The 26,521-nt window shown below is 32.1% G+C and overlaps 2 protein-coding genes across 2 annotated transcripts in view; both read left to right on the top strand.

Annotated features, from left to right (window-relative positions):
* The window catches only part of LOC111691900 (lipase 1-like), a 9,655-nt gene extending 2,402 nt beyond the window's left edge, over positions 1-7,253 (top strand). Inside the window, exons 3-7 of the mRNA XM_023455401.1 lie at positions 3,246-3,360; positions 4,873-5,116; positions 5,178-5,324; positions 5,431-5,655; positions 7,000-7,253. Of these exons, the coding sequence (XP_023311169.1) occupies positions 3,246-3,360; positions 4,873-5,116; positions 5,178-5,324; positions 5,431-5,655; positions 7,000-7,203 (935 nt within the window). The 3' untranslated portion in view covers positions 7,204-7,253. The remainder of the gene's footprint in view (positions 1-3,245; positions 3,361-4,872; positions 5,117-5,177; positions 5,325-5,430; positions 5,656-6,999) is intronic.
* A 2,289-nt stretch (positions 7,254-9,542) lies between these two features.
* Positions 9,543-22,539, top strand: LOC108903639 (lipase member N-like). The gene is made up of 7 exons (XM_023455403.1): positions 9,543-9,746; positions 13,736-13,916; positions 17,019-17,133; positions 17,189-17,432; positions 19,497-19,634; positions 20,252-20,482; positions 22,198-22,539. Exons 1-7 carry the CDS (start codon positions 9,609-9,611, stop codon positions 22,372-22,374), a joined length of 1,224 nt encoding a protein of 407 aa, XP_023311171.1. The 5' UTR covers positions 9,543-9,608; the 3' UTR covers positions 22,375-22,539.
* Positions 22,540-26,521: the final 3,982 nt, after the last annotated feature.

Below are 26,521 nucleotides of genomic sequence, written 5' to 3'. Positions count from 1 at the left end.
TTATAATTCTCGGGAAAGAGTGAAGGCTTAATAATCTCACAATCCTTTTATTAAGACGACTAGTTTCGAGGTCTACACTTTGCACCTCATCATCAGGTCATTACAAGGCTACAAAGTTAATTTTTTGATTATGCTAAAGGTATACAATGTTTTTTAAAACTTTTAATAAATAAAACTATATGTGCATACTTACATATCACATTTACAAGGTTCTGTGCAAAATTTGGAAAATTCATCTAAATAACCAGTTTATCAATTGTATACTTAATAATATCTTCCTAACGTTTAATTTTAAAAAACATAAAACATTTACTGTAGACAATGACAATACACAGTTACAAGTACAAAACTTATTTTAAAATGAAATTTTATCTGAGAGGAATGAAAGCCAAAATTTTTTATAACATTTTTTCAAAGTTGTTTTTTCAATTTAACGAAAACACCATCTACTGGGTAAATAAGAGAGTACCATCTGTGACGGAGGTAGGCAACCAGAAAAGCAAAATATGACAAATGGGATAGTATATACCAAAGGTAAATAAAACTGTTGATTCAAATCTACAAAAATATCGTTAGGTACACATATCTTTACCTCCAATAATCTTACGAAACTATAACATTTTTAAAGATTTCTTCACTATTTCGTTTAAAACTAATAATTCTATTGGAAATTTCCTTTTAAATAATAAAGATAAAATTGATAATAAAAATAAAGCAGGTGTGTATCGACTTTCTTGTGACACTTGTAATGCAGTTTATATAGGTAGAACTTTTAGGAGTTTTGACATTAGATTAAAAGAACATTTACGCTGTCTTAGGCCTAATTCATCTGGTTTTTCACATTTTGCTAATCACTTACTTGAATTTAATCATAATTTTTCTCCAAACATTGACTTTAGAACTTTTTGAAATTCAGAAGTCTATGAAAAATAATAATTCTGGTACAATAAATACAGTAGTAGGTTTAAATTACTCACCAGTTTTTGCCGCACTTCTTCCTTAATTCTAGATTATGTTTGGTTAACCTAAAAAATTATTGGAGGTAAAGATATGTATAACGATATTTTTGTAGATTTGAATCAACAGTTCTATTTACCTTTGGTATATACTATCCCATTTGTCATATTTTGCATTTCTGGTTGCCTACCTCCGTCACAGATGGTACTCTCTTATTTACCCAGTAGATGGTGTTTTCGTTAAATTGAAAAAATAACTGAAAAAATGTTATAAAAAATTTTGGCTTTCATTCTTCTCAGATAAAATTTCATTTTAAAATAAGTTTTGTACTTGTAACTGTGTATTGTCATTGTCTTCAGTAAATGTTTTATGTTTTTTAAAATTAAACGTTAGGAAGATATTAATAAGTATACATAAACTGGTTATATAGATGAATTTTCCAAATTTTGCACAGATCCTTGTAAATGTGATATGTAAGTATGCACATATAGTTTTATTTATTAAAAGTTTTTTAAAAAAATTGTATACCTTTAGCATAATCAAAAAATTAACTTTGTAGCCTTGTATTTAATGACCTGAAGATGAGGTGCAAAGTGTAGACCTCGAAACTAGTCGTCTTAATAAAAGGATTGTGAGATTATTAAGCCTTCACTCCTTCCCGAGAATTATAAGAAAATGTTATTATTAATTTTGTTTCTTTGCTTTTGTTAAAAAAAATTAAAATAATGTTTTAATTGAGTTTGAAATTCGTATATTATAATAACAGTTTATAAATTATTTATAAAATCCTTCCTAATACCTGAGCTAAATGATCGTTAATTACTTATTCTATAAAATTATAGTTTCTTGTTACCTATACTATACTTTTGTTGTCTATTTGTCTATGTTTTCCTCACTCGTAATGTCCTTCCTGTAATCTCTCTCCTGTCTCTTCTCCTTCCTTTCTTGCATTCAAACTCTCCTCTATTTTGTCTTGCCCTCCTTCTGTTTCCTACTTCACTCCGTTGACTGCCACTGTCTGAATCACCTCCCTGGCTCGTACTGCTCCTTTCCGTTTCTAAATGTCTATGACAATTCAAAATGATGTTTTACTAACCTGACAGTATTGAGTTATCTGTCAGTTTAGACTTCACCCCAATTTTCTTTCTGTCAAATAACTTCTTCTTTCCTATTTCCTGACTCTCACTGTTCTTTTCTTCCTTTATTGGTTTTTAAATGTCCCACAATAACTCTGTGCTTGATTACTTTTCTTTAATACTCTTGTTCTCCTCAACACTTGTTTTTTTCTTGGTATATGATTTTCTTTTAATCTTCCATATTCTATTTCACTTCTTCTTATTTTAAACTTCTTTTAATTGCTATGATTTGTAATCTTCTAATTCCTCTTTTTACTTCTTGAATCCCTTCACTATTTATTTTATTTTCTGGTCTTGATCACCACTTTTTTTTTATTTCTTTCACCGCACTCTTATATCTAATTACAATGTTTATTAATATATCATTTTCAATCTCAACCAATCAGATAATTTTATAATTTATACATTTTTAATTTACCAATTTTAATACCATTTTATTCTTTTTTTAACTACATTACATTATTTTGAGGACACTTTTGATTCCTTTATACTGAGATTTCATACTAATTTTTATATGATTTTACACTGTCAATTTTCATCCCGCTGTCACCCAAATTATCATTACTATGTTGTCACCATATATCTAATATGTCATTACTTGTTGTATTTCAACTTAACTTCTATTAGATTTTATAATTAAAAACTCTTACTTCAATTTCTACCTGTTACAATACATTGTAAATTTGTCGTATTTAGTTTTATGTATATTATTAAGATAGAGATGTTACATTAAATTGTGACATTGTTTAAAAAAAAAAGATGTATTAACACTGCAACTATGCACATTTTTTCTCTAATATAATTATATTTTGTAATTGTAATTTAAACTCCTTTGATAGTTCTTTAAAGAAGAAAGCATAGCACTGCCTGACTGTTGAAAGAAAATGATTCTTTCTCTTTATTAACTCCATTGCATTCAGTGGTCATCACATCTATCTGGAAAATTGTAGTATGCATTACTAGACAAAGGAGCTTTTAACCTTTCCTTGACCTCATATGTCCCAGCTTCCAGCCATTAGACACGGATGAGTCTTCAAGATATTGATACAATTTTTAAATATATTTAAATATAGGCAATTTAAGATGTAGGTACGGTTCTTGGATGTTGTCACAACTAATATGAATTTAAAATTAAATTTATTAATGTTGCAGCATATATCTTAAATAAATTGGGTTACGATGTCTGGCTGATTAATTTCCGGGGTACAAGATATAGTTCTAATCATGATAACTTGACAACAAATGATACAGAATATTGGAAATTTAGGTAAAGTTTAATTTGCTGTTTTATATTTAAAAGTTTTGTATATAGGTACTTCTTATTTATCAAATAATCTAACATTAGGCCTAAACATAAAAAACATAAAAAATTGTAATTTATATAGAAATGTTGTGAATTTTGTATTAAAGATTGTGCAATTTGATAATAAGGTTTGAAATACTCTTAACACATTTTTTAAGATAATATAAAGGGTTTTCCAATAGTAACGCTCGATGTTTGGCAACACCGCATGACGAAATCGATAGTCACATAGGTGCTATCTTTGGCAGCCGTATTCAGTTAGTCTCTGCATTTTATTATAGAGAGTTACACGACTGAGCAACGCGTCGAAATTGTTAAAATTATTATCAAAACCAATGTTCTATTCGGCAAACGTTTCGTGCACTTCGTGCAATTTATGGGTCAACAATCGTCCTTCAGAATCCACAATTCGCTGTTTAATAAACAAATTCGAAACAACTGGGTCTGTGGCAGATCAGAAACGCAAGATCCCTTGAAAATATTGCTGCAGTTCGGGAAAGTGTGCATGAGAATCCGCAACAGTCCATTCCGCGTCGGGCTCAAGAACTTGGCCTGTCTTCGACAACAACTTGGCGAATCCTGCATAAGGACTTAGGGCTTCACCCTTATAAAGTGCAATTAACCCACGAAACAAAGCCCAACGATCATAGGCAGCGGCGTGCATTCGCTAATTGGGCGCTAGAGCAGCTGGAGGTCGATCCTAATTTTGGGCGAAAAATAATGTTTAGTGACGAGGCTCATTTCTGGTTAAGTGGCTTTGTTAACAAGCAAAATTGCCGAAAAACCCACGGGAGATTCATGAGGTCCCTCTACATTCTGAAAAAGTTACTGTATGGTGTGCACTGTGGTTCGGCGGAATAATCGGTCCATATTTTTTCGAAAACGAGGAAGAAGTGGCACTTACTGTCAACGGTGGGCGATACAGAGCTATGATAAGAGATTTGTTTGGCCTGCAGTGGATGAGATCGATCTAACAAACATGTGGTTTCATCAATACGGTGCTACGTGCCATACGGCACGTGATACACTGACACTATTGCATGAGAAATTTGACGATTCCGTTATATCGCGAAATAGTGGCGTTAAATGGCCGCCCAGACCTGCGACCTAACGCCACTGGATTTTCTTCTCTGGGGCTTTCTAAAATCCAAAGTCTATGCTGACAAACCGCGGACGGTTGCCACATTAAAGACCAACATTAGGCGCGTTATTGCTGAAATTGAGCCACTTTTATGCGATAACGTCATCACAAATTGGGTATCTAGGATTTAACAAGCCAGGCAAAGCCGCGGCGGACATTTAGCTGATATAATTTTTAAAACATAATGTTAACACATGTACTTTATAATAAAAATAAAAATAGATCACTATCATTCTCACAATTTGTTTTATTGCGTTACAAAAATCGAGCGCTTCTAATGGAAAACCCTTTACATAATACATCTTTACACAAGTGTGTAAAAGTACATTTTGTAGTTTCCATGAAATGGGTGTCTATGATCTTCGAGAAACATTGAATGTGGTGTTTAAAGTTACCCGCCAAAAATCAATTTATATTGGATATTCAATGGGAAGTACTATCAGTTACGTGTTTGCCAGCACGTATCCTGAGGAGGCTTTCCAACTTTTAAAAGGAATAATATCTCTGGCTCCTGTAGCTTACTTGAATAATATCAAATCAGTACTTAGGTATGGTGCACCGTACTGGCCAATGATAAAAGTAATTTTTTGGTAGATATACGTTTCAGAATGTTTTATAAACTATTTTTGTAATGTTTCAGCCGCCAGTACAGTTTATTTGGAAAGGTAAAGTGCTACCTAGGAAAAAACATACGGGTAAATTTTGTTCTAAAAACCCAACGAAAATGTACATATGTGAATTTATAAAGGTACCGATATTTGGAGATGATTTTGATCAAATGGATCCTGTGAGTTATGTAAACACATATTTAATAGAAATGTATTATTCACATTTTTGTTATTTATTCGGGTATTCGTTGGAAATATACCTACACAAAAATATCTGTGTTGTAGTTATATCGACCCGTCACCAACATCTTGAATCCGGATACTATTGGTATCAATGTGGTCACCCACTTTGATCAAATTATTATTAGTGGCAAATTTCAACAAATGGACCACAGAAAAGGAAATGAAGTTTTATATGGAACGTCAACACCACCACTGTACCAATTGTCAAATATTAATGTTCCAGTTTCTCTTTTTGTGGGTTTAAATGATTGGGTAGCCACACGAAAGGTTCGTTCGATTTTTATTGGATTTTTCAAATATTAAAGTACGACAATCCCTATCAACATTGGATAGTATGTATCATGTACCTAAAATATATTTTTTTTATTTATTTATTTATTTGAAGAACAGATGCTCAGACAGGTACAAATCCAATTATTAAAGGGCAGAAGAAACAATAAAAGATTACATAAAAAACATAATAAATGAAAAACAGATTTAAAATTAAAGACAAGTAAAATATTTAAAATAACATATAAATTGATGGACAGGTTATAAATCTAAATTTACAGTACACCACCTTACAGTACTAACGGTACAGTTTAAAATATCCAAGTAACTTTGATAATTTATATAATGTGTACACCATTTTATAAATTGGAGAATATTTAAGAACATTATTGAACATTGTACTCAGAATGTCAGGGTAATTTACGTACGAGGGCAACTGTTTATAAGAAAAAGTATGGAAAAGTAGACCCCACACAAGACTAATTATTTAAAGTTAATTGTATTTAACTGGTCTAACTGGGGAATACCCTGAGGTAGGTAAGTATGATCAATTCGAAGACTAAGATATTTAACAAACTTCCTCTGAACCTTTTCCAAGTTAGAAATGTGAACCTCACTTTAAGGATTACAGATAACCGATGCATATTCTAACTTTTGCCTGATAAATGCATTAAAGAGTAGTATAAAAAAGTCCTTAAAATTTCAAGAATCCCTCATAATAAAACCCAAATTCTTATAGGCGTTAGATATAATATACTCGATATGGGAAACAAAAGTTAATTTGGCATCAAAGGTAACACCCAGATCTTTAAATTGCATGCAACTATTTAAAATAATATTATTTATATCATAGTCAAACTGAACAGCAACTCGTTTTCTTGTAAAACTCATAACGTTAAATTTGGAAATATTTTAAGGCAACTTATTCTATTTCCACCATAGGTATATTTATTTTGTTAAAACAAATACAACAATCTTGAAATGTATCAACAGATCCAAATAATTTCATGTCGTCAACATACATATAAGAGGGTATGTGTCTGAATAACATTAAATATATCATTTATAAATATAATAAATGAGAGAGGTTCAAGTACCGAACTTTGCGGAACTCCAGATGCCGCTATAGCTCCGATAATGAACATTTAGAATTATGTTACTTAAATAAGATTTTAAACATTTAAGAAAATCTAATGTTATAATATACGAAAAACACATTATTTTGTTTTCATACATTTAAACTAAAAGCCATACTTTTTTAATGAAATATGTTGAAGGAAGGAAATATAATTGTGTTATGTTAATTTTCAGAGTATCGTACTAACTTCAGGTTTATTTTAGAATGCTGAGCAGCTTTGTAGAGAATTGATCAACACTAAATGTAATATCAGATACATTGATCACAAAAAATGGAACCATGGTGACTTCGTTACAGCCAAAGACATCAAACCATTATTGAATGATCCAGTGGGTTTAGAAATTTATAACATTGAATTATATTGGAAAGAACATGTAAGCCAAGAAAGCATGACCAACTTGTTGTAGTCATAAGATTTTATTGTACTGTAAAAATACTGTTATTAAATTGTATATTAGTCACATTACTGTAGTATACCAATAAATGTATGACAAATAAATAAAAATAAAACAACAACTTTAATATGAAATCGCACATTACGTACCACCCGACCGTACCATCGCCTGAAAGAAAATCCGAAAAGGGAAACTTTCAGTAAACGAAAGACATAACTTCCTGAAAGTCCAAATGTATAAGTGTACCACACCATACGATATAGAACAACATATGAACAACAGGAAGTTAATGGAGAAGGAAAAAATCTAAATATCAATGTAGACTAAAAATTTAACGAGACACGATTTATTTTTGTTCTGCGTTTTATATAATTTTGTAAATAAACCAGTAGTCTAAGAATAAGCAAATAAATGGCTTATTGTTTAATTTTCAGTTAAGATTATTTTCTATAATCTTTATTTTTACGGAAATTTTTAACTAATCAAAAAGATATGCATAAATACACTGAGGTCCATTTTGCTCCAGGAAATTCCTCAATCTATTTTTTGATTACGATTACGATTTTTTATAGATATGGTATCTTCTAAATATACTTGTTGAATCAATTGCAATGTTAAAGTTGATAATCTATTGACTTCTGCAGCAATAATTTGGCATTTCCAATGACTCCTAGATTTTTTAACTGAAACACAAACTTAACTTATTTAAAACTATAAAAGCCTATATAAAAAGTTATTCTACATTATTTTGAGATACTGAAGTTTGTATTGACGTTGATTGCATCGCTTCCAAAAAGAAAATAGAAGGGGGCATCTATTACTAACTGAGTCGTCGTCAACAATTACGTCTAGAAAACGACAATACTGGACAATTCGTAACTTATCAAAAAAAAATTCAATCAAATATAATAGTGCAAAAAGAAATCAAAACGATATTTCACTTGAATTTGGTCCTAATACCTCCTAGCGCAGTCAATAAAATATTTACAGAAAAAGTAAAGAATTTGACAAGGAATAAGTATAGAAGTAGAATAATAAAGAATAACGAGCAGAAGTATAATTTATTCCAACTATTTTATTTTAGGGAGTGGCATGTGTCTACCAACACATAGCATTAATTTGTACTTACTAATCTATAGATATTATGATAACATCAGTAGTCTTGCACTAATAGATACAAAGCAATATTTTACGGTAGTAAGCACTGGGTGACATGACGAATACATTGTTCATTGTCAAATGTCATTCACTGAGTTAATGACATTTAACATATGACATACTCTCAGAGTAATTGTTCCATAATATCTTTGGTTAAAAAAAAATCATACTTTCGTGATATTGCGACGGCCATTCATAATTTTACACACATTAGCTTCATGAAACGAATTGCCCTACACTTGCACGAAGATTTTCTTCCACAATATTTAGAATTTGTTCATCGGTTGTTATATGATATGGACGGCTACGTCCTCCTTCTTTTCCACAATTCGGCAGTAAATTTGCCCTTTCACTCCCTACTACCCTGGTACAAGTGGCAGCATTTGGTACGTGGCTACCAGAAAAACGTTCTGCATACAAGCGCGAAATTGCTAATGCATTTTTTTTCTTCGACATAAATTAAACCAGTATCAATTAATTAGGCATTACTATAAACATAAGTCATTTTGAATACTTGAAAAACTGATGCAAATAATAAACCACAGTAATAAGAGCACTATGAAAACCGCAGTAATACCAACTGAATATAGAGGCATTTACCAATCAAATCGGCTGAAGCTACCTGAAGGGTAGCGCACAAAAAACTTAAACAATAAATGTACTACAGTTGTCTAGCGATTTTAAATATAACAGCTTAAATTTTTTTGTCTCGAAATCTGTAAATATTTACTTTTTTAGTGATATTGATTCCATTCCAAAACGTTTGGATATTTTGAAAAATATTGGAATTAAGCATTTCAAAAGTAATCCTACTCCTTACTGGAACACATTGTATATTTTTTCTCCTTTCCATATTTCTCCTTTTAGGAACATTTATTTTAAAATCAAAGTTTCATTGGACAGAACACGCATAGAATTTTCCAAAGTTATGTTTATTTAAAGTAGAGAAAATAATATAATAATCAGTAATTTGTTAAAAGGGAATGTAGTTAAGCTGCTATAATTATTTAGAATTTAACTGTTACGTTAAAATGAGGAGTACTTATTATCACAATTGCATATATCTAAAAATGAAAGTTGTGATAATTTAAATGAGGCTACTAATTTATTTTATAATATGCTTAATGCTTTCTATCTACGACTATTTAACAAAATGGTAGTAATTGGCATGATAAAGGGGATATTTGTAACTGTAGGTCTAATAACAGCGCAGTATTATTTCCCATGAAGTACGAACAACTTCAGGAATAGTCAAGAGAATGTTTTCTTTCTTACTCTTCGTTTTATTTTCATGCAGCAGTTATATTTACTGTATAGAAGTTTGTGAAGATTTCAAATATTATGTCAAACCTGACGATAAACATTGTCACGATAATCCTGACGGTGAAAGAAATTTGGTAAGAGCAATAATATCGCTATTTTTAATTTCAGAAAAAAATATTTATAGACAATCCAGAAATAATAAGGAAAACTTGCTAGTAAGGGTATCCCAAAATTCACGCAGGAAGTTATTTTGATAGAAAACACAGATTTTTAATTAGAAATTGTAAATTTTTTATTGATTCATAAAGTATACAGTATAGGGTACTGTATAGAATAGCATATCGGATAAATATCCTCCACGGCTTTGTTGGTACATACGCACTCTTTTCTCGAAATTTTCCATCACCGTTTTTCATAAATGTGACTAAATTTCGTTGATACAGCACTCACTTTCCTCATTCATGGCGTAGGTGGTCGTGGGCTTGTTGGAATAAACCTTAGACTTCAAAAAGCACCAAAGAAAAAAGTTCAACGGCATGATCTGTGCGGCCAATTCTGATATCAAAACGGGAAATTACACGACCAGGAAATGACCCATGCAATAATTAAATTATTTCTCGGGTTGTATGGCATGTGGTTCCTTCTTGTTGAAACCACATATCATCTACATCCATAACTTGCAAAAAACTGGATTATCATAATGCGATAGCAAGCACCATTAACTGTTATCGCCTGACCAGCCGCATTTTCGATGTAGAGTGGTTCCATGATGCCTCCAGCCTAAAATCCGCACCAAACAGTAACATGTTGTGTATGCATTTTTTTTTCAACAATCTCTAGTGGATTTTCTGAACTTCAAATACCAAAATTTTGTCGATTAACGAAGCCATGAATATGAAAATGAGCCTCATTGCCGAAGATGATATTTCTGAACTGTTAGCAATAATCTCACAACTTCGACGTTTTGTGTTGAACACATGTTCATGGATGGCTAGAGTGTTTTAGATTAACAATTGATCCAGTCTCCCTCAATTTTTCAATTATTCTCTTCACAGTTGATGAAGTTAAATCACTTTTCCTACCATATTTTGTACGAAAATTACGAACTGTTAAACCTTCATTTTTTTATATACAGGGTGTTAATTAATAGGTGTTACAAACGGATATGGGATGTAAAAAATCCCAAAATAAGTACAGTTTACTTAATAAACATATGTCCTAAAGCGGCTCATTTTCGAGATACACGGCGTTGAAATTTAAAAATAATAAACTATTTCTTCCTGTAGCTCCGGTATTAGTTAATATTTCTTTATCAAACTCAACAGACAGATTTACTAGCTTAAAGGATGCATAAATATGGCAGAAACCATTTATTGGCTTCTTCTAGTGGCGTGCGATAGGTGTCGTTTCACCTTTTATCCCCCCTAAATTGTGCGGCACTGTACAAATATTAGTTTTTCGTATGTTTTTGAATTTGCTAGTATTTTTTACGTAAATAATGTATACTTGTTAGACTTCCATAAAATGAGTAATTATCAAGTTATTAACATTTACATTACTGAGGTCACCTTATGCTCCAAAAACCAAAAATTTTTAAAAAGTGACATGTTGAGTAAATTTTTCACGAAATTGTTTAGTAAATGCATACATGTGTCGCTTTTTCTTTTTGAGATACAAAACATTCAAGGTTTCCGTATTCCTCAAGCAAGTTTAAAATGTTGGAAAAAAAACATTTGCCGTTGACATTACTATGTATTTTAATCAAATTAGTCAAATTATTTTCGGTTGTGAAACGAGGCAGTTTTTAATTATTATTGTTATTTTAGTGTAAAGTTTAGTTTGTAAGTTTTAATTATTAGATAGATATCTTTATCGATTCGTTTAAAACATTCATATATCATGAATGAATATACTTCTGCTGATTATGCAAACATGGTATTAATGTACGGCCAAGCGCGTTGTAATGGCAGGGCTGCCCGTCGGTTATACTCAATCCGATTTCCAAATCGTCCAACCCCTTCACATAAGATATTTGGAAGAGTGTTTCGCAGGTTGCAGGAAACAGGAACTTTTACAACAAATAGGGTTAACTGCGGGGTAAGGAGAAACCGCAGAACGATAAGGTTCGAAGAAGAAGTTCTTAATAGGATAGAAGAAAACCAATCCACCAGCAGTCGAAGTATTGCTCAGAATTTGCAAGTAAACCATGTAAGCGAGCAATAGCTTCACGCTTATCATATACAAAAGGTTCACGCTTTAACTCCCGCCGACTTTCAGCCACGACTAAACTTTTGCCATTGGTTTCTTCAACAGTGTCAGTTGCAAGCAAATTTTCCGCGGTTTGTGCTTTTTACAGACGAAGCATCCTTCACACGAGAAGGGATCTTTAATTCTCGCAACAACCATGTCTGGGCTGAAGAAAACCCTCACACCATTCGCTCCACTAGATTTCAGCAGAAGTTTGGCGTCAATGTCTGGGCTGGTATAATTGACGGGCGCTTAATTGGTCCGCACCTTCTTCCAAATCGTCTTACAGGTCCTATTTATTTAACGTTCCTACAACAAGTACTTCCAGAATTATTAGAAAATGTGCCATTGAACATTCGACAGGAAATGTGGCTGCAGCATGATGGTGCGCCAGCGCACTTTTCGCTTGTTGTCCGAGATCACCTTAATCAACAATTCGGTGTAAGATGGATTGGCCGTGGAGGACCTATGGCGTGGCCACCACGTTCCCCAGACATGACCCCGCTTGACTTTTATTTGTGGGGCCATATGAAGAGTCTAGTTTATGAAACTCCTGTTGAGTCAGAAGAAGATTTGGTAGCACGCATTCTAGCTGCAGCGCAGGAGATCGAAACGACGCCTGGCACTTTTGACCGAATGTACACAAATATGCTTCGAAGAATTAACGCTTGTATCGCTACTGGTGGCCGTAATTTTGAGCATTTACTGTAATTTTTTTGTGCAAAATAAAAATACCTTTTAAACAACTTTAACTTTTTGTATCTCGAAAACTAGCATAGCATAGAAAAACATAGTTTTTGGAGCATAAGGTGACCTCAGTAATGTAAATGTTAATAACTTGATAATACTCATTTTATGGAAGTCTAACAAGTATACATTATTTACGTAAAAAATACTAGCAAATTCAAAAACATACGAAAAACTAATATTTGTACAGTGCCGCACAATTTAGGGGGGATAAAAGGTGAAACGACACCTATCGCACGCCACTAGAAGAAGCCAATAAATGGTTTCTGCCATATTTATGCATCCTTTAAATCATTAAATCTGTCTGTTGAGTTTGATGAAGAAATATTAACTAATACAGGAGCTACAGGAAAAAATAGTTTATTACATTTAAATTTCAACGCCCTGTATCTCGAAAATGAGCCGCTTTAGGACATATGTTTATTAAGTAAACTGCACTTATTTTTGGATTTTTTATATACCATATCCGTTTGTAACATCTATTCATTAACACCCTGTATATTGCTCAACAATGAAAACACGTAGCGCTCCATTTTTAATATCCCTGGACTGTCAGCTATCCCGCTATCTATTTTTTTTTGTTTCATACCACACAATGCCGCAAAATTGAAATCTTGCGTGAATTTTGGAATACCCGGTGTAAATTTAAAAAAAAAAAAAATAAGTAACCTAGCAAAATTGTTTTTGACCCATGAGAAACAAATTCCAAAGTTTGTAATCGAAAGTAGTCTTTTGTAGTCACATGCTATGTTTTTGATAGGAATTTTAAAGAAATATTGAAAACTAAAATACCTCAAGCAAAATTAACTCACAACTCTTAAAGGATTTTAATTTTATAAAAGTTATACAAAATATAATTTGGACTGAAAACGTTTCCAAATTAAAAATTAATAAATTTTACCGCTAAATCAGAACCCTTCCTCCCTTTTAGATAAAACAAAATTCCAAATAATTCTAATAGAATCTTCGGAAGATTTTTGCAGGTGTTACCCAAAAAGGAGGATGAATTGATCTACAATTATTTAAAACTGCTATGAAATTTTATCTTCGCAGCTAAAAAAATTAATAAATGTGATGTATTTAAGACAAAAAACATTTTAACTTATAAACAACAGAAAAATTGTTTCAGACGGAAATATTAAAGAATTGGAAGGGCGTTACAGTCGAAGAACACAATATTTTCACTAAAGATGGATATCAGATTTTGATAAATAGGGCATATACCCATAAGGATAAAAATCCAGTTGTGCTGGGGCCCGGCGCATTTTTTACGACCTTAGCATTTGCCAACAGAGGAAACAAGTCTCTAGGTTTGTTTTTAATAAGTGAATAATACTCATACTTATGTAACTAATGCAAAAACCAAGCATTTTTGGCATGCGACGTGGAAAATATTGACAAAAGGTAGAGTGCCAAAAACAGCTTTTATCACAACTTTCATACAATATTTTTTCTACAATTACTAAATAAGCTCGTAAATAATTGAATTCTAAAACTAAAATCCTATAAATATAAAGCAATGGCAATAAAAGTTTAATATCCAATACTCTGTCGTTTGTAGTCAAAAACATCCCACAAATGTTAGAAAAGTATAAAGGTTATATAGAAAATTCTAGAAAATATAAAACGTAGCAAAGGCGCAAATTAGAACTTATCCGAATGTTTCGAGAATAATTATAGTATTTTTGAAAATATTAATACATCTAGTTGTTATAAAAGTTTGTATTTTAGTAATTTTACTTTCTCATTTGCGTAATTCTTTGTGCAAACTACTTTTGACTTATTTGCGTACTAAAATGAATCTCAAAAAGCTGTCATTGTAAAGTGATTATAGAAAAAATAAATGAGCAGTAAGTTGTGATTGCAGCAGTCTTCACCATTTCATTTTCAGGAAAAAGTACCAACACTAAAAAATCGGTGCAAGTGAAAGCAATAAAGGTACGAAGTGAATCCATTGAGTGAAATTATTGAGTACATTTTCACTCGATATTGAGCATTTTACTCATTGGTGATAATATTTGAACCAAAACTGAGTAGTTTCACTCAAATATAAGGTACTCCTTAAATAAATTCTCCAGATAAACTCGTATTTGGTACACTTGTACCTAAATCGGAGTAAATATCCTCATTATTGAGTGACCCCACCCGATTCTATGGTTGTCGTGCGTTGTCTTTGTGTATTCCCATCGTCCCCATTAGGTCATCTCGTGGCGTGGTGTATGGCGTGTAGTGCTGGATAAATATTCACTTATCCGGTTATTTTGGTGACAAATGCAGTGGTTTGATTACAATAATTAAAAACAATATATTGAACGCGAAGCGCAAATGGCTCCATATGTCGTGCGACACTATAACAGCTTAATCGTTCGTCGGTTGTCTCACCTATGACACACTGATGAGGACTAATAAGTCCGAAACCGGCCTGTGCCTGGTGGCTTAGACTGACGAGCGATCCTAGTTGTTGCATTAGGTATTGCGAGTGTAATTCAATGCCGGTCGGGGCATATAGGCCGCGGAATAGTTGTTTCTCGCAACACTGGCAATTTAAAAACAATATATTGAGTCTCGATCGATATCTCGATCGGCTATAGAAAATAAGTATAAACAGTCAGAATAAATTCAGGCGAGAGGAGGACTTAGAACTACTTTCGGAAAAGACTACGACGTAAAAATCAAGAACCGGAACGTGGCGGAGTAGTGATCTCAAATCATGCACTAGATCGTGAATAGACTTAAATTTGTACTGAACGTCAAGAAGTAACTATTGACATCTATCGATATCTTCAAAAGGTTGCTGTATGTAAATGAATAAATAAGTAAATGAATGTCAGCCATTGTCTGTACTAGATTTAACAAAGTTGTATTGCGATAAAGAAAATGTTAGCTAAAAAAACAAAACAAACAAACAAACAAAAGGATATGGTGGTTAATCTTGTACTTCCCTAAACCTATGGGTTTAGGTTTACAGTAATTAAGAAAGTCGGTGGGGGTACAGGAAGAACTGATACGTAGTAGATTATAACAATATTTATTAATCGATACCAATGACAATTGACATTAATGACGGCTTACAAACGATTTCTGAATTTTCGAACTATGGGGTGACGCTCATTGTCTCCAATCGCTGTGAGCAAGTAGGTAGAGGGGATAGTCAAACATTTGCGAGCGCTAGTAGCGTCAACTTAGTGAACTTAGGTCGGAAATTTAAAAGTCTTCTGCATAAGGATTTTTTTAAATGGGACACACAATTTGTTGTATCAAAGATTGTAAAAATACCGGTTACAATAGTGACTGTGTATTTTACAAATTCCCTAAAGCTACTCATAAATCGGATCAACGACAAAAATGGATTGATGCAATTAGAAAAAAGTAAGTAAATACAACGTTCAATTTTAAAATAGACATTGATTGAAAATGTAAGTTGTGACATGTGGATCAAAATTAATGTTTAAAATCTATCTAAATAATAATTAAAATTTTATGTTGTTGTAGGTAAAGCATTTAATCATGCGCCAGGATGATTACCTAAAAAAAGTCATGTAATTTGTAGTAGTCATTTGATCACTGTTTGATTGAAATACTCATTTTTCCAAAACTAGAAAAATAAATAAATAAATAAATAAAAAGCATTGCTATTTAGGCCATACTTTTAATCATTTGTTTATTTATTGCAAGTATAATTAAATTTTGGAGGGTAAATTCTCCTATTCTAATATTCGCAGTCAACATGATCACAAAACGAAGTGCAACATTTTAAAAATAATTATAATGAATAAAATTGTTTACTTACTGATATTTTCCATAGACTACGATCTAATAACTCCTTTGTTACGTTAATTAAATAAAAAGTATTAACTATCATTTGTATTTGGCATATACTCTTTCAATACTGTCACTTTAAATTTCCGACAGAAGTTGTAGCTATAAAACCGCTAGGTGGCGATACCAGCGAAGCTCACAGCGAGATACAGTAACAGATATCTGACCTTAGATCCTTCAATTTAGTTCTGCCGGTAGTTATCTACGATACGGACGAACTGGTGACAAGGGGAATACGGCTAACTCTGTAGTGACTACTTCTTCTACTTTCCTAGATGATCTGGAATGTCAGTAATCTCTTGGAATAATAATTTAATGTAACACAGAAGCTGATTCTTCAAGACTCCTGATTTCCTTTTTCTCCTATCAATCTCTTGACTTTTCTCCTCCTGTTCCAACACACCCCGCCTCCTATTCCTCGTTTTTCCGCCGACCTCGTACTCTCGCACTTCACACCAATCACCTAATATATATCACTAGTCTATCTTACAACTACTTATTACTTACAATGGGGTATTGCGACGGGCGCATTACAATCTTTAGTGTAATAAGTTAAGAAAAAATTTTTGTCAATTTACATTACTTATTTCTAGCACACCATCTCATACTTGAGGGTCACGACCTATGGATAGTCAATTTTAGATCAGGTCCTTACAGTAGAGGGCATAAAAGCCTTAAAGATACAGATGAAAAATATTGGCAATTCAGGTATTGCAGCAAGTAGTTATTCTGTTAATTTCTAATAAACTTTATTCTATTATAGCCTTTACGAAATGGCGGTATATGATTTGGACTCTGCTTTGGAACTTGTTATGGAAAAAGCTGGCAAAAAAGGCATTTACATAGGACATGGAGGTGGAAGCACAATAGGATACATATACAGCTCGGTTAAAGTAGAGGCAGCCCAAAGTAATTTAAAAGGAATAATTGCATTGGGACATTTGGCTTACATGGATGGAACTAAATCATATTTAAGGTTTCTTCTGCCACTAGTAGATTATCTTAAGGTAATAATTTATTAACTGATATTCTTCAATTTGCAATCTACTGAAGAACACCGGAAATAGTAACTATGTTTTAGATTGTTTTAATATTTAATATGTAAGATTTTATTGTATATTAATTACATTATTATTAGTTACTTCACAGGCAGTCATTCTGAGACCATTAATCACTAAATATCGATCATTCGATCTTTTGTTTTTACAGAAACAAAGCATGTTATATTTTGCTTCATTTTATATTTCCTTTTCTGAAAAAAAAAAAAAAAAACTGTAATTACTTGTGAATGATCAGTAATCTATCATGCAGAAACAAATAGTTAAAGCTGAAGGGCCATTTGTGGCTAAAATAAGACGACTGAGTACTAAAATCAACTATTTGGACTGGGAAATCTATCATCTTATTCGAAGTTTGATTTTTCTAGTATCGAAATTAGAAATACCATCTTCATTGGAATATTATGAATTTTTAGAAGACAGTGGAAGCTTCAATTTTATTCTGAAATTCTAATTTATAATGAAATGAATTAATATTTTTAATAGAAACATATTGACAAGATTTGCCATTGAAAACTGCTTTAAGTACGTGTATTGCTCGTACATTTTGAGCGAAATACCAATAGATTACTTCAATAATTTCTTTCCAGAAAAGGAAAGATAAAATGAAGAAAAATATAGATAATAAGATTCTCCGTAGTAGAAAAAATGACACACATTGAGATTAATATGTTCTGAGCCTAAAAATAGGCTTTATTGGTCGGATTTTTTATACACGTTCAACTGAATGATTTTTCATACTTTAAACTAATGTCAGTTTTCAAGAAATGGGATATTTGCAAATACACCTAAGAATCGTAACGTGTGGGAGAAGCTGCTCGATATACTTGATTGCATAACCCTACCCCAATATTTTTTAACCCTCTAAACTCAAATTTGAGGCTAATTTGGCACTAGCACCCACCATTTACAAAAAATTCAAATAATTGTTTGCGGATATTTCTTTTAATCCCATGGTATATATTCGTCTACACTACTTATTTCATTAGCATCGCTCTCCTCGTAATATTCCTTCTCGTCTTCCTCTTGTCTCAAAAATTTTCAACTCCATTTTCAGTAATATATTGTGGCACTACACTCGTAGTGCTTCATCATTTTATCATTTACTCCCTAGACATTTCTGTTGCGGAAGACCTTATTTACATTTATGCATTTTATAGCATACTCACGAATAACCCATTCTTTGAGAACTTGGAGGACACTTCCTGAAAAATGGTGGGTTATGACGTAAAATTGACTTCAAATTCGTGTTAGGCACGTTCGAAACATTTTAGCATTTTTTGTATGCCTGTTATATTATTACTACATGTTTAGAAAAGTCAATAGAAAAATCCCTTTTTTGCGAATAATTTAACAATAGAGAAAAAGCAATAAGTAAAAAATAAATATTGATAAGTAATATGAAACTAGATATACTTGATATACTTTTTTAATACGTACCAATATATCATATTCTAAATACAAATATAATATAGTATTTCGTGTTTTACACTGTAGTTCAAAAATTAATCAAACTGAACTGATACAAAAAAATTTGTTCCAAAACGGTCAAAACTGTTAAAATATTTGTCATTTTTTGCACAGGATGTTCAGTATTTAGAAAAATATTGTTAGTCGCCGAGAGTAAAGTACCGTTATTTTTGACAATATCGAAAAATATTATCAGGGATGTCATTTAGGATTAAAAATTAGAGGTTTCACTAATTTCTGTTGATTTTTTTTATAATAGAGGAATTTAAAATGACGAATGCTGTGGCTATAACAACCAAATAAATAATGTTTACTATCTTTTTTCAAAGTCACTTCGTGATTAATTAGGTAATATTTTATTTGAGATTACAATAATGCTCACTCTCGAACAAAAAGTATTTTTTGTTCAGTGCTATGGTTTGGGTGAACAAGCAGGAGATTACAGCGGGACACGTTGTATGTATATTGTATATAGTAAAAAAAATCTATAAATTATGATAGTTACATGGGAATACGCTAATACTTTATTTTCATTATTTTTAGCCAGTGATTAATCAGAGGTTACACGGCGAATTTCCGTTGGACTGGGGAGAATTAAAATGCGAATCGCTCCTTGATTACTATACGTACGAAATCGGAAAGGTGCCAATTTATGGCGATGATTTTGCCGAAATTGATCCAGTGAGTATAAACAAGCAATAATTGTACTTTAAAAATAGTTATTTATCTTTTTTACTCTGATGGTAATGTACCATGAAGCTTAATGTTATTATTAATTTATACAGGATAGTATAAAAAAAAATGCGTTTGTGTGAACAGTTAGCTTTTTCTGGTACTATCATCCTTTTTGTGTTTACAGTACCTATATTAATATCTTATCTAAATACTTATTTCGTACTTTTTTTTATTATTTTATAACTTTTGTATTAATAATTCTACAATGTTTTCATTTTATGTTTTTTTCTAAAAAAATCTGGTTATCATCTATATAGACTAATCAATTTTGAATAGCATTTTTTTTCACTAGAGCGAAATTTCGAAAAAACAATTTTCTGTAACACTATAGCAGTAGCGCCCTCTAGGATCACCCTGTGTACGAAATATTTTTCTTTCCTGAGGTTTTGATGCCAGCAGCCAATTAGCTTTTTATTTCTTCAACCCATCTCAAACATTTTACAAAAGTATATCACGAATTACAACATTACAAGATCAATTCATTTCTAATTAAATGAACCCTTTTGTGGTGATTAAAACATGTTCATTGTTAAAAATTGAAAACATGCCGAAAATATTTTTAGGTTTATCTTCCAATAATGCGGACTCAGAATAAGCAAAAAAGTGTTGGAGTTAACGTCCTGATACATCTTTACCAAATTATGAAGTCGAAGAAATTTCAAGCCTTTGATTTTGGAGCAGCTGTTAATCAACAAAAATATGGCCAGTCAACCCCACCAGAATACAACATCTCTGCCATACCAGTTCCTGTAACAATATTTTTAGGAAATAACGATTGGATAGCAACAAACCCAGTAAATATTACTAATATTATATATTAATACAAGGTACTCCTCAATTTTGCTGCGAAAAAACAAATCGGTCTGAGTCAAATCCAATTCCTTTAGAAGATGTAGTAACTCGAATGTGATTTGTTTCCTACGGATTTTCCTCTAAACCAGTTAAAGTATCGGTACTAAATTTGATACACCTTTTCGACTATTGATAACTAATAATTATCATACAAAAAATTAGTTATGTGGCACTCACTTCTGCATCAAGAATACCTCATAGAAGGCTGTAATATTCATCTTCAGATTTTAAGTCACTGGAAGTGTCCATTAAATACACTAGTGAGTTGTATTGCTCAGATTGTAAAAAATATATGAAATGCAGAATACTGTTTGTATCTTTGTACTACATATTTAAGATGTTTACACTAACGTGAGTACCCACAAGTGAACACAGTTTGAATAACGCACATCAAAAAAAATTTTTTTTAATGTTTCGGAACATTTCTTCGTACGTGAAGATGAACATCACAGCTTTCTTTGCTGGTTTTCCTTTTGTTTGGGGATTTCACAACTCACGTGCAATTTGTCCAGATATTTAGAAAAAAAACACTTCAGGGTTCTATATCCTTGCAAAGAGTTTGAATTTGTTCATTTTGACCATGGAGCACATTATAGAAATTTAGCACCAGAACCAACTTTGAAAGTAGTATCCTTTGTATCTTTAAAATATTTAAGGAACAGTAAATACTAGTGATCACTTTCAGGAGTCTATTGAGAAAAATGATGAATGAAAAGACATATTTAAATCTTATTTAAAAAAAAAATCTGAAATATTGCTGAATAAATAAGGACTCTGGCTTATCTTTCGAAAAATAATAAATGCTTTCAATTTATTGTCTTCAACTAATGCATAAGAAGTATCTGTCGCATATTATAGTGACCGGCTTATCTAACATTATTAAACAATGAATTATTCCAGTTTGAACTCTAATAATTTAAGTATTTTTACTAACTTGTAGTTAATAACAGTTTTAATTTTATTAATACGTGTATTAAAATTCTACGAAATTTCTTATATACATTTGGTTTTAATATTATTAATTAGATCTGACGCTGTAATATGCAAGAGACAGTTCAATAGTATCTTATGCTACAATAGAATACAAAATAAAATCTTACTTATTTTTCGAAAAGTAAGAAGACTTATTTTTTAAGCAAATATTAGTGTAACACAAAAAGACAGTCATGTAAATGAAAATATATATATATATACATTTTAATTTTTACTTTATTTATCTTTTTTTACTGATAAATTTTCTCTATGGCCTCCAAAACTGGTATAATAAAGGGTGTCAGAAAAAAAAACGCAGAATTTCATATAAGAAAAAAAGATTTTCTTAATTAAAAAGTTGGCAAAGTTTTTACAAGTTTTTTAAAGGGTAGACATTGCCATTAAATCAGACATATGTCTTACGCGAGACATTTGGCTTACTAGATTTCTTTTAAGAAAATTTTGCTTTCATCTCCTTTCACCGAATTTCTGCCTTTAATTCAAGAATAGTATTCATTCAGAATAAACTTTGGACTTTACGAATCTTCACAGGAAAAAGTCGTATGGCGTAAGATTGCATGATCTTGGTGGCCAAGTCACTATCACTCGTTGCGAATTTTTAGATACCTATTTTTTTCACACTTATTTCACACTTTTTTTAATGAATTCATTACATTATTTTCAGAATGCCCAACGATTTTATAGTCAACTAAACCCAGATGTACAATGTGGATATAAAACAGTAGAGTGCAGTAAATGGAATCACAATGACTTCATAGAAGCTAAAGACATAGAACTATTTTTGTATGGGCCACTTTTCGAAGCAATTGATAATATGAGCTTCGGGATGTGTGTCAAATAATTGTATGAGATGACTAAAGTTGTACCAATGATCTATATTTTTTAAGAAAATATAGTTAAGGGGATAGAATATTGCGCTTTTCAGAACGTATATTGACTTTGGTATAACTTGCTAATTGGTGTATTGTTTTGCAAATAAAAAAGAGTTTAATTAATTAATTACAAATTTATTTTGTTTTGTTCTGCGAAAATATTACCCTTCAATAATGAGTGTTATAAAATAAACATATTTTGCTTGTTATTGCTTATTTTTATTTTTATTTTAGTGTGATTTACAAACAAATTTTTAGAAGCTTGTTTATGTTTTATGATTATTGTGAGTGGATACTATGGGATGAGATTGGCCATTAAAATATGTTAAACTGGACTAAGTCAATTATCTTCAAACTTGGTACAGTGCAGCACCTTCATAATATTATCAGAGGTTTCTTATTTGTGGCATAGTTTTAGTATCTCCTCTATTTATTTTGACATTTTGCTACCTGTAAAAAAAAGTTGAAGAAATAAATCATGCCAAGAATTACACAGCCCCACAAAAAAAAGTGGCACGTCCGAAAGACAAGACCATGGTATCTATATGGTTTAGGATCCGCTGAATCCGAATCCGGTGTCCATTTGACACTATTAGCTCTGGTTTAAGGTCAGTTCAAGCTCAAATGTAGAAAATCAATAGTCAACAAACTAAACCTAAATATCCATACGTTTTTAGCCTCGCCGAATCCGAATCCGGTATCCGTTTGACTCGATCAGATCTGATTTAAGTTCAGTTCAAGATCAAATGTAGAGAATCAATTGTCAACAAAGTAAATCTACATATCTATAAGTTTTTGGAGTCACCGAATCCGAATCTGGTGTCCGTTTGACTCAATCATATCTGGGTTGAGGGCAGTTCAACGTCAAATGTAGAGAATCAATTGAAAACATACCTACATATCTATACGTTTTTGGGGTCGTTGAATACGAATCTGATGTCCGTTTGAACCGATCATGTCTATTAAATACTTTCTAATCAAAAAAGACCAATCAACATACAAAAGATGCTTATACAAATTTTTTGGTTTTGAACCTTAAATTGGAAAACTTGATTGGGTTTGAGCAGAGAAAAAGGTTTCGCCAAGATATTAAAGGAAGAGGAAATTTGAGTGGCAATGAAACTAGTGAAACTGATAGTGCTAGTGGTACTAGTGATGACGAATATATTCCATATCACGTTGTGAAAAAGACAGGAACAATATCACAAGAAAAAGTAAATGATGTTCGAGATTTGGTCCTGGCAGAGGATGGAACAGAGTTCCTAACATCATGGCTAAAAAATACTAAGCAAGCCGGAAAAGTGAAAGTTTTTTACTATCGGTACAGAAATAAGAAATATTTTTCTAACGATGGAGAATTTTCCTTAGGCTACTGCAATGATATTGTTGGATTTATGAATCACTTCAAGCATTGATGTTATAAACCTAACGAGTGGAGCATATTGTTAATTGATTCGTCAAAGAGAAACATGAAAGCTGTTCTACTGCATATGCAAATGAGTATGCAGCCATACCTGTAGCACATTGAAACAAGAGTGCCGTAATCTGAAGATTATCTTACATAGGATCACATACGGACAACATAAATGGCAAATTTGTGAGAATCATCACAATAATACTGAGCTAACAATCGGTATTCACAAAAACTCCTTGCTTTTTATATTAATGGGATAGTTGGGATCAAAAAAACCATTACGTGAAGCCTTCGATGCTGGGTTTTAGGATATAAAACATGAGCCACTTGTTGATTCATCAAAAAGTCTTATTCCACATCTGCACATCAAATTGGAACTCACGAAACAATGGAAAAAAGCTTTAACCAAGGATGGTCAAATCTTTAAGTATATCGGAGATCAGGACCCCAATTTAAGTGATGCGATATTGCGGGAAGGGATTTCTGATGGACCTCAGATCTGTAAGATGTTAAAGGATCGCCTTTTTGATAGTAGAATAAATGAAATTTTTTTTATGTTTTAAGGAACTAATCAAAATAGAGTCCAAACTATAAAAAAATAGTGTAGGATTTGGTAGTAAGCTTTAAAAACCTAGGCTGCTTAGAGAAACTCAAATTACATTATTTACATTCTCATTTGGATTATTTCCCAGAAAATTTGGTTGACTACAGTGAGGAGCAGGGAGAGAGATTTCAACAATATATTATGAAGTGTCGGTACCAAGGCAGATCGAATATAAATATGTTAGCCGATTACTGTTGGTCGTTAAAACTAGATTTACCATCAAAGTAGAGAAAAGGTAAAAGAAATCCACTTCGCAGATATTTTGACAGCAAAACAGTTCGACAACACAATCGTCAGTAGTAGTCTCGATACCATAATAGTGAGATATAGTGATTTCATGTAATTCATCAAGGCAAAAAATATCGTCTTAAAAATATGTTCTCATGAATCTTAATCGACACGGACTGACTGTATAAATTAATGTATATGAAGTATTAATGGACACATAGGTTTAAAGCTTTAGACTTATTAATTTCGTCATGTCAAAACAATTAACTCGAGAGTCACGGGCTCAGAGTTACGTTTTCTTTCTTTAATCTTATTTGTGACACATATTTTAATACCCATAAATGCTTACTTTGATTGAATTTAGAACTTGAGAGTATTTAGGATCGGATCAAATAGACCCCGAATTCGGATTCCGCGACCCCAACTTATAGATATATTGGTTTACTTTGTTGGCAATTGATTTTCTAGACTCGACCTTGAACTGACCTTAAGCCAGACCTGATCGGGTCAAACGAACATTGGATTCGGATTCAGCAATATCAAAAACGTATAGATATGTAGGTTTACTGTGCAAAACCGTACTTATCTTATCAACTTCGACGTCACCTGTTACATAGGTGTTGTATAACAATGAAAAAGTAATACTAACGGTTGGTAGAAGGAAGCATAAAAAACAGGCACTTAGGTAGGAAATTCTGGAAGGAAGCCTAGTGAATCGAAGATAGGTAGTTGAAGTGCGAACAGTGTGGAGGTCGGCAGTAAGACGATCGGCGGGCAGTGTGACAAAGTAGTGTAAAATTAATTGTTTAAAGTGTTATTAGTTAGCAGGTAATATTCTTTAAGTACTTTGTTGTTAATTGTTCTATATAATCTTATGATTGTGATGATTATAGATGTTTCATGATAATAATTCTTTGTAAGTTTAGCGTCCATTGCTTTATGCTCAAGGGCATATATTTTTCTAAGGTAAAATTGTTATACTTATTATTAACGATTGCTCATTATTTATTTCATGTTAAAATATGTATATCGTCGTGGGCGCCCCCGACTTTACAATAATGACTCCTTTGTTTTACAGCTAACTTGTTTTTGTAATGATGACGTTGTTCGTAAAATATAGATGTCTCATGATAATAATTCTGTATATGTTTAGCCTTCATTGTCTTACGCTTAGGGGCGTATATTTTTCTAATATAAAATTGTTACAATTATTATTAACGATTACTCATTATTTATTACATGTTAAAATATGTATATTGTCGTGTCTGCCCAGATATTGCAAAACAACTTCTTTGTTTCACATTTAACTTGTTTTAAACAAGATCATGTTGTTCTTTGATTTCTTGTGTCCACTTTATGTCACACGTCTATACGAGCCTTGTTGCAGTTACTAACATTTTCGCCCGTGCGGAATGAATCTGGATTACGCTGGATAGCCTCCCGTATGGGACTCCAGTGTTAAGAAGGACCTTCCGAAATCTCAACTTTAGCTGAGTAGCCTCCCGTATGATGGGACCTCAGTACCTTCCGGCTCTGCCGGCTAACTAACACCAAATCTCTCCAGTTTTGCTTGGAAGTGTGTATGACTAATATGGGGTTAACAGATGACATTTAGTGACACATTAAATGGGACAAGACTTATTTATCATTGGCAAAGGATCTTAATTTATTCCTTTGGTTAGTGGTTATTTTTGTATTTATATTTGGGTGGTAAGAGCAACGATCGTGGGTTTCTCTGCCATGCTCTTTCCCCGCAGGAGCTCTAGGTGAGCCTGGCACTCTCCTTTTATGTTTAATGGTTGTTAATGTTTTTGTTGTTCTGTCTATGTGTCACATGTTTAATTTGAATTGTATGTAAATAAAGGTTAGG

The sequence above is a fragment of the Anoplophora glabripennis genome, unplaced genomic scaffold (assembly GCF_000390285.2).
Source record: "Anoplophora glabripennis isolate ALB-LARVAE unplaced genomic scaffold, Agla_2.0 scaffold56, whole genome shotgun sequence".
NCBI lineage: Eukaryota > Metazoa > Arthropoda > Insecta > Coleoptera > Cerambycidae > Anoplophora > Anoplophora glabripennis.
The sequence above is the reverse complement of the archived record's forward strand: the minus strand, read 5'-3'. Positions and strand labels throughout refer to the sequence as shown.